This window comes from Sceloporus occidentalis, unplaced genomic scaffold (genome assembly GCF_023333645.1).
Source record: "Sceloporus occidentalis isolate IW3139 unplaced genomic scaffold, rSceOcc1.0.p SCAF_2, whole genome shotgun sequence".
Taxonomy (NCBI): Eukaryota; Metazoa; Chordata; class Lepidosauria; order Squamata; family Phrynosomatidae; genus Sceloporus; species Sceloporus occidentalis.
Window position 1 is genome coordinate 222,104,219 of NW_028316982.1, and position 9,961 is coordinate 222,114,179.

General features: G+C 41.1%; 1 protein-coding gene across 2 annotated transcripts in view; it reads right to left on the reverse strand.

Moving 5' to 3' along the window:
• The window catches only part of ILDR2 (immunoglobulin like domain containing receptor 2), a 69,042-nt gene extending 61,563 nt beyond the window's left edge, over positions 1–7,479 (reverse strand). For both annotated transcript variants that reach the window (XM_089512241.1, XM_089512240.1), the window contains exon 1: positions 7,335–7,479. In XM_089512241.1, the coding sequence (XP_089368367.1) occupies positions 7,335–7,380 (46 nt within the window). In that variant the 5' untranslated portion in view covers positions 7,381–7,479. The remainder of the gene's footprint in view (positions 1–7,334) is intronic.
• Between the last annotated feature and the right edge of the window lie 2,482 nt (positions 7,480–9,961).

Genomic DNA, 9,961 nt, shown 5'->3' on the forward strand with positions numbered 1-9,961 from the left:
AGGAATAACTGAAGAAAACAGAGGTTGGATAGGCATATTTCAGGAGTGCTTTAGTTGTGTTTTTCTACACATCAGGGAAAAGACTTATGTTCTATGGTTCTGTGTCAGCATCTGTAATGTGTACTGTAGTATAGACTGACTGTTTCTGATCCTGTGGATGAAGCTATTAGAAATAGAAGGCTTTTTCACTACACAGTTTTGCAGAAGTTATCACACAACCCTTTGACTTTTGTTGTGTTACAACCTGGAACTGAAATTGAATTAGCACCCTTACCATGTGATATACGCACAATAATCAATGCTGTGGAGATGACCCAAAGAAATAAACAGAAACAAATTAATGCTTGTTGGTCTTCTTGAATAAGTCTCTATCAGCTTTACACATCTGGCGTGTAATGGAGTTAGTGGACTCCATTAGACATTTTATAGTCATGTCACAGCAAAGGGAGTTGAATAGTCATGCAACAAAAAACTGCCAAATTGTTTTTGTTTAACGTCTGTGCCACATTGACAATATTTTGCACCTTTACAGTGTTGAGTACAGTGTATATATAAAGTGGTAACAGTGCCAATTCTAAGCTGTAGCACAACAGAATGTGGACTAGTTGGGGGATACTTTTGCAAGACATTAGATATTTGGTAGGAATAAATTTATACAACAGGCTGATACTTATTAACAGTTTCAGTCTGAATATGATGATGGGATCACTTTTAATTTAAAAAACAGTCTAGTACTGACACTATCAGGAGGAGTATATTCAGAATTTTTCTTTGTGAAATGCTGAAAGGATATTTGATGCCCGTTGCAGAGTTTGGACTGTTACTTTTAAAAGCTAGCATACAAATGATACTTTTTTAAAAACTAATTTGTTCCTGTGGCTCATCAAGTAAAAAAAAAAATATTTACTACTACTATTACATTACTGATTGGTAGCACATTAAAAATCAGATACTCTAACACATTACTGGTAATTACAGTTTCAAGTCCTATCTTTTCCCCCCAGCTATCATTTCTCTTCCTTTGAGTTTCACCCTATTAGACTCTTTTCTCCTCTACCAAATACAGCTCCGGGTTGCAGTCATCTATCGCCCTCCTGGTTCTGCCACCCAGTTCCTCTTAGACTTTGAATCATGGCTGACATTCTTTCTTTCAGATTCAGTCCCCACTTTGATCCTAGGTGACTTTAATATCCACGTTGATGATTCCAATAACCCGAAAACATCCCGCTTTAATTCTCTGCTAGCTTCTTTTGGCCTCCAGCCACACTCTAACTCTTCAACTCATTATCTTGGTCACTGTCTCGACCTGGTTCTTGCTGCAAACTGCGCCATTTCTGACTACCTGGCACTTGACTTTCCACTGGTTAATAGTAATAATAATGATGTTACTTATAATCCTTGCTTCCTTGCTTGTTATGTTGGTTCTCTTTATCACTGGTTCCCAATCTTTGGTCCTCCATTGGGCTTAGACTTCAGATCCCAGAAACCCCAGCCAACATGGCCAATAGTCAGGAAATGTGGGATCTGAAGACCAAAGCATCAGGAGGACCAAAAGCTGTGAATCTCTGTTCTATATTGTCATGTGGAAGAACAGATTGCTTACCTTTAATTCATTCTTTGAGTGGTCATCTGTGTCCTCACACAAATGAGTTTTGTGCCTGTATAGAAACCCCGTCCAGAAAGTTCTAGAGCTGAGTAGTTTGGTGGGAATACCTTGCACCCTCCTGCCTTCTGCACATCTCCTAGTTCACTAAACTACTGCTGCCTCAGTTTTGAAGTCTGTGGTAAAACTACAGGAACTTAAAAGAGAAGATGTATGGTGGGTTTGTGCAAAGGCACAAATGACTACTTGAAGAACCACTGTTACAGATAAGCAGCCTGTTCCTTTTCATTGTGGACTCTGTTGTGGGGGTGTTCCCACTTGGCAGATAAAACAGATTATATTGGCGTGATTCTGATTCAGATTATGTTCTGGGAATAATTTGAATTTTTTCCATCATTTCCATTACGAAAAGGGGCAAATTACCTCGATTCATTTAAACCCTGTTTTCGTTCCCATTTATTTTAAATCGCTTTATTTTAAAGTGGATTAACTTGCTCCATTTGTGTCCGCAAGCTGTCAATCAAGCGCCTAGGCTTCAGACGTCACAAGTCTTGGGTTTGTTTTTTTTTGGGGGGGGGGGCAGCCAATGAAAATCGGCTGCATCCGAGGCTCTTCTGTGTCTCCCCATATTAACTGCCATAACTCAGTACTAGGGAATCCTGGGAATGGTAGTTTATTATGGCACCAGCACTCTCTGGCAGAGGAGGATAAAAGTCTCACAAACACAACAGTTCCCATAATTCCTTAGTACTGAGCCAGGGAAGGTTAAGGGGTCTCAAACTGTATTATTTCTACAGTGGGTTTTGAACTACAGATGAGTTTTTTTTCATAAATTAAAAAAGTTGTTACTTTATAATTTACTTTAGAAATATATATATATATATATACACACACACAAAAAAATATGTATGTGTGTATATACCTATATGTGTGTGTGTGTATGCATGTGTGTGTGAGTATTCATATATAAACATGTGTGTATTGTGTGTGTGTGTTTGCCAAATCGGATCAAGGAGGAGAAGGAGGCAGCAGGCTTCAGTGGGGAGAGACTCTTTGGGGAAGAGAGAAGAGAAGGAGATCCCCCCCTCAGATCCCTGGAGATACACACACACACACACACACACACGTTTATATATGAATACTCTCTCTCTCACACACACACACTCACACACACACACACATATATATATAAACACACACATACAAACATATAGGTATCTATCTATCTATCTATCTATCTATCTATCTATCTATCTACCTAAATAGTGTGCGTGCGTGTGTGTTTGCCAAATCAGATCAAGGAGGAGAAGGCAACGGGCTTCAGTGGGGAGAGACTCTTTGGGGAAGAGAGAAGAGAAGGCTCGATCCTCCCCACAGATCCCTGGGCATCCAGGCTCTCCTGTCTCTTCCCATAATTCCTCTGGAAGGAGCCTCCATTCCCCCAAATCCCTTTGCCTCCCCCATTGCTCCCTGGGCTGTCTGGGGGGCGATCAAGCAGGCATGTACTGCAAAGCCCATCTGCTGCTCAGGTGAAAAAAAATAGTTAAAAATGGTGTTCAATGGCTCTCCTCACACGTCGGTCTATGAATGTGGAGCAGAGGGAAGGCTGCAATCCACCGGGGGAAAGGCTATGCAAACCCCTAAAAACTCTGCTATCCCCTTTCCATGTTTCCTTTTCAGTTAGCTCTGTATGCTGTGTTTGTTTAGATTGCTATCTTGTGTGTGTGATTGCACTTGGCATATTTTCTAAATAAAGCTTTAATTCACCCAGAACCTGGGGTTCTCCCAGTTAGTACTGATATATATTGATGCACATGGTTCAAAGGTTACCTAAGCCTCTCACAAATCTCATTTATCCAACATATGAAGTATTTTTGGAGCTGGCGGGGACCCACAGCCCCCCCTATCTATTCTTTGGGTAACAACCCTGATCTTTTAAAATGAAAACCAGCATATAATTTTAATATGTGAATAAAATTATGTGTGGATGTGGACAGGAAGAAGAGTCACTGAGAGAAGATACAAGGGATCTAGGAGTCCTAGTAGATCACAAGTTGAACATGAATCAACAGTGTGATGTAGCAGCTAAAAAGGCTGCATCAGTAGAAGTATGGTGTCTAGATTAAGGGAAATAACAGGGCCACTCTATTCTTCCTTGGTCAGGCCTCACCTGGAATACTGTGTCCAGTTCTGGGCACCACAATTCAAAAAGGATATTGAGATGCTGGAGACCAAAATCATGAAGGGTTTGGAAACTATGCCCTATGAGGAGAGACTTAGAGAGCTGGGTATGTTTAGCCTGGAGAAGAGAAGATTAAGAGGTGATATGATAACTCTGTTTAAATATCTGAAGGAATGTCACATTGAGGATAAAGCAAGTTTGTTTTCTGATACTCCAGAGAACAGGACCTGGAACAATGGATGCAAGCTATAAGAAAAGAGATTCCACATCAACATTAGGAGGAACCTCCTGACAGTGAGAACTGTTCAACAATGGAGCATACTCCCTTGGAGTGTGGTGGAATCACCTTCTCTGGACGTCTTCAAACAGAGGCTGGATGGCTATCTCTCGGGGTTGCTTTGATTGTGATTTTCTGCATGGCAGGAGGTTGGACTGGATGGCCCTTGGGGTCTCTTCCAACTCTATGATTCTATTACTCTATTATTCTACTTGGGTCTATGTGTGACTAGGCAGGTTAACAACATTGTTGGATTAATTAAGTATGTCACTACTGTAGCCACTTGGGGCATGCAAGAGCTCTGACTGCTTACTGTCCTTTTTCTGTAGAAAAGTCCAGTGCATGCTATAAATGGCTTGCTTTTTTTAACCCTAGAAGTCTTGCCAAGTGCAAGCTTGGGTAAAAGATGGATACTTGATATAAGACTTCAGAACTCATTCCTAATTGCTATACAGGAGGGGAACAAGATAGCTCCCCAGGTTCTTTGGAAATGTTTTTCCCCCTTCAGAGAAAAATCCTTAACCCTTGACCACTTCATGCATCTGGCAACATGGATTCTGGCTTACAAAGGTATATGCCAAACAGAGTTTTCATCTGTGAGTATTGTGAACTATTGTATGTAACTTGTCTGAAATCAAACAGGAAGTCGCATTATGAAAAAGTAAAAAACTGAAAACAATGTTATTAACACTGTTACATCTGAAAATGTTCTTCTTCATTTTCACAATTGCTGTCTTTATTTTCTTCTCCTCCCACTCCCCTCTGCCCACTATACTTTTTCTGCTTCCATCTCATGTCCTTCTTTCACACTTCCCTGATTTTTTTACTTCTTTGAAATTTCACACTATTATTATATGAATAATGCTGCATCTAATTTGGCTCCAAGACCAAAAAGACAAAGAAAACTTGAGGGGGAAAAATGCAGAAAGAGCCAACCATGTAACTTGACCATTTCTTGACAGAATGAGAAGAGAGGAGCAACCTAGGCAATATCAAAAAGCAGTTTGGTTCACATAGAGAAAAACCATAAGCCTACCACCTCCACATTCTCTTTACAATGGGTACCCAGCCAAGATACAAGAAAGTATGAGCTCCTACAGTGGGTCATGGGCCTTTGTGTGCGAGGGTACAACTAGACAGGGCTATTTTCTATTTTGCATTGCAAAGTGACTGGGAACAGTCTTGCCATCTGTCGTTATATTGTACCCTAAACAAATTTCTAACTTTTGCCCCTTAAATCTATGTATACAACTTCATTCAACATTACAGCAGCAAGGAATCCTGCAATCCTCTCTGGTTAAACTCGGCTCCAAGTCAAACCTTACCCAACCCCTCCCCCCAAAACCCTACAAAAATGACTGAAGCACTGACATTCTGCTCATAGAAGTACTAATTTGATGGGATCCCAGATGATTCCATCTCATTCTCCATTTGTACTCTGGTGGTGAGACATCTGAAGACATGTCCATGCAGAACATAATTCTTACAGGGTATTGAAAAATTGCAGAAAAGCAACTATGATCACTTGCTTTCACTGTGGTATGTGAAAAGTATCCCAGTGTCTAGTCACATATATTTGGAAATTACTGCACAGTGCCATTGCTCACACACACACAAATGAAAGGAGACATGGTAGCAGCAAAGCCAGATGATTTAAGTATAGAAGGGAGAAATGCAATTTAAAAAATTATTTTCACTGAGAAAACAAGGAGCACAACTTTATCTATGAACAAAGGGGCAGCCAGAAATGTTAATCCAACCAATAAATCATAAATCTTCCAGAGCCAAAACACTGTAGCCTTTTCACATCAGAAAACCCTTAAGTCTCTCTCCGCCACTTCTCTCACAAGCTATTACCAGAAATTGCTAGTACTACTGCTTTGTAAAAGTGAGTACTTCCTTGAGGATAAAGAGGAGGGACCCTTATGGCCACTGCAAGGGCCTGTGTCAGCAGCTGGACAATACAGAGACTGTGTCACAGGCTCACCCTACCTTGGCTTCTCTCTCTTTTTTTTGACACTGATTCCTGCCAGCCAAGTTCATGGACATACTATACTATGCAATGCTATTGAGAAGATCCATGGTGATCAGGACACCTCAGGTGAGTCCCACACTGTCTGGTTTCATATACCACTCCTTAGCCTCCCCCATGTACAAGCTACAGCTGTGGTCTGAAAATTCAAATAGAAAGGAGGAGCAAGTGCAGGACTGTCTAGCCTCAGCTGACATGCTGCAGTTCCAGCAGCCTGGAAATAGGTCTGTGGGGTGATAAAACAACAGTGGTCCTGGAAAGGGAAGCGAGAACCCTTTTCAGCAGCAAAACTAGCAGCCTATAGATAAATTGGGATCCAAATACTGGAAAGTTTATTTCGATGCCATACAGTCTTCAAAATACCAAGCATGTACAATGGCAAGGAAGAAACAGCAAACTCTCCTGCACTGGACAAGTGGCTCCCTAGCCCAGAAGCCTCACTTGAACAAAACCTCTCCACAAGCATGTCTGCTGAGTAACACAGAAATAGACAATTAAGCGATAATGTTTGGATATCCTGAACTTCCCTTCCCTACACACATATGTATATTTCTCTTCCACAGTCTTTTTCTCTGTTTAATGTGCATTAATGACTGTGAGAACAGGTGTAGGTTAGCAATATTAATTATCAAGCAATATGTGTGGGACACTCTTCAGAAGACACTTGCCTGGCAACCCACAAAAATCCTGATTTTTGCCTACCTTGCCAGTTCTCCCCCTCCCTTCCCCCAACACTTCCAGAAGATGTTTGTCCATACACAACCAACTCTGAAGAACTCCAGAAGTGATGCCCTGTGGAAAATACAATCACCTCCACAGTCTTTGTAGTTCCTGCACCTCTTGATACTATGGCTGCCTACTTCTGGTTGCAGTAATGCAGGAAGAGGTTTGGGAAAGGAGAAAAAGGAAGATAAAGATCAATTTCTATTTACATATAAATGTAGTGTGAAAACATCTCTCGCTTTACTGTCTGCAGCAAAGGCGAATAAAGCAGAAGTCACAAGTGTACACATATATATGTGTGGTAACACACACACATACACAGTGTTTCTCATTTGCTCAGCATGTTTTCTTCTTCACATCTCTCTCTTGCAGAAAAACCTTGAAGCTCTGATGCAGAATCAGTAAACAAAAAACCCACATACACAGCATGAGAACAGGCACTTCCCTGTGAGATCTAGAAAGTTGATTAAGTCTAAAGTTATAAACTTTAAAATGAAACTGAAAAACAGATCCTTACCTGTTACCCACAAAAAAGCAGTCCAGCCCAAGAATACCCTGTCCATTTTTGTAGCCTTTAGGAGACAAGCAAAAAAGGGACGGTGAGGGAAAGTGGGAAAATGAAATAAATAAGGCTCCCTGCTAGAAATCAACTGGCACCTAAAGTCTTCTCTCCCGTTATCTGGCTATCCTCCTCCTCACAACTCACTGTGTGAATCAACATAGTTCTGAATGGGAGCTACCACTCTGCCAGGGGGAAAGAAAGAAAGCACCCCTCTTCTGTGGCAAATCTCTTTTCTCCTGGCTTTCTTCTGAATCTCAGGCAAGAGGGGAAAACCTTTGATAGCTATTTATACTCCTAAATCAGAGCCTGGATGGAAAATAAGTTTAAAGCTTCTTATGTTTCAATTTCTCGCCTCCCCTCACCCCAGCATTTAATGCTACAAGAGTTTTAAAATCACATGCCTGTCCATTGAAGCTATCCAGCACCAGCAGAAAGTTTATCACTGGACACATTTAATAGTCAGGATAAAGTGAATTGACTGGAAGCAAATACCTGGATTAAAAGAGATCAGCTATATCTGAGAATGTATCTGAATGAAAAGAACACATTCCTGTGAAAATTTTAAATGAAAGTCTCAGTAAAGCTGAAGGGGACAGAACAACATGCATGATTTATCAAGAGAACCCAATGAATTCTTATTGTAAAGTATACACGCACAGATAAGGTATAAATTTGTTGACGTGTATAAAATCAAACAGCAACATTTTTCAGCTGCATGAAAATTCAAAAAGAAAGAAAGAAAGACTTCCTCACTTGGAACAGTTTTTTAACTGGACTTTAACAGATAAGCACAATAACAAAACAGTGTAGGGCCATTTGTAAAAAAACTAAAGTTTCTGTAATTTGTTTTATGTACTTCTTAATTTAATTTGCTATTTGTTCTTTTTATCCCAGTGTGCATTACCATTACTATTTGTGCAAACAATTTTATACTTTACACAACTGTATGGCTGATAGTACATGCCATTATTTATATGAGTAATGATTTGAGTAAAGACACACACAATAACTTCACAGGCTGCATCCACACTCCAGAAATAACCCTGGTCTGACACCACTTTAACTGCCATGGCTCAAGGCTTTGGAATTCTGGGAACTGTGGTTTGTTGTGGCACCAGAGCTCTCTGACAGAGAAGGCTGAACATGTCACAAATCTACAAATCCCAGAATTCCATAGCATTGAGCCACAGCAGTTAAAGTGGTGTTAGACTGGATTATTTCTGCAGTGTGGACGCAGTGACAGATGACCTATTCCATCCCAACTGACATGCTACATTGCAAACTACAAAACAAGAATAACAATAGTTTCATCAGCTTAAAAAATTTGGGTAATTTTTCTGACTCAGACAAGTGTTAACATTAATAATTACATTCTGAAAAGTCTTCTGATATGTTGTCTATAACAAAGGAGTAATAGATATGAGCTTTTCTAAAGAGATATGCTGAACGTTTGCAGAGGAATGTGTGGAGTCTGCAGAGCCATGACATTTTGCCTTCTCTGCTCTGGACCAGGAATCAGGCCCTTTCCCATCTTCATTCTCCCTCTATCTGCTGAACAGAGATCAGTGTGCCAAGCATTTGTGCCTAAAATAATTTCTGTGTAAAATAGATGTGTACCTGTTTACAATACCTAGACACAGACGTTGAGACAATGACAGTCCACATCCAACTGATTTTGAACATAAGACATCTGACATCAACTCTCCCCCAATTCTCCTCTTAGTCATGAAGTCTTTAAGTGATTTGGCTTGAGTTTAGCTATAGTTCCTCATATATAAAAGGTACACAAACTGTAATCAATGTCTCAGTGTTGCAAGGATGCATAAATGACACTAGAGTATAAATTACATTAGATTAATTAATATATTAGAGATTATCATGGTTAATCACAACACCTACACAAGTCCAACATGAAGATGCTCTACAAAATTTTTGATAGTTTGTCAAGTAGGCACTGGAATATATTGCTTGAGCAAGCAAGGATCACCAGCATTGAGGCCATGCTATTGAGGACGCAGCTGCGCTGGACAGGACACGTTTCTAGGATGAAGGACCATCACCTTCCAAAAATAGTATTCTACGGTGAACTCGCCACGGGTCAGCATAAGAGGCTTTCGATACCATAGACCATGGTATCCTTCTGGAACGCCTGGCTGAGGTAGGAATCGGGGGCACTGCGCTCCAGTGGTTCCGGTCCTACCTCTCTGGGAGGTTCCAGATGGTGCAGCTGGGAGACGTGAGCTCCGATAAGAGGGGCCTCACAACTGGGGTCCCTCAAGGAGCCATTCTGTCTCCCATGCTATTTAACATTTACATGAAACCGCTGGGAGAGATCATCCGGAGACATGGGGCGCGGGGTTATCAGTACGCTGATGACACCCAAATAGTCTTCTCTATGTCTCCGACTGATGCAGTGACCGAGGATGGCGTCTCTCCTCTCGTGGCATGCCTGGAGTCAGTAATGGGCTGGATGAGGAAAAACCGACTCAGCCTGAATCCAGAGAAAACGGAGGTACTCATGATAGGTTCCCCTGGTCCAGGAATGGCGGTGGTTCCACCTGTCCTGAACGGGATCACGCTTC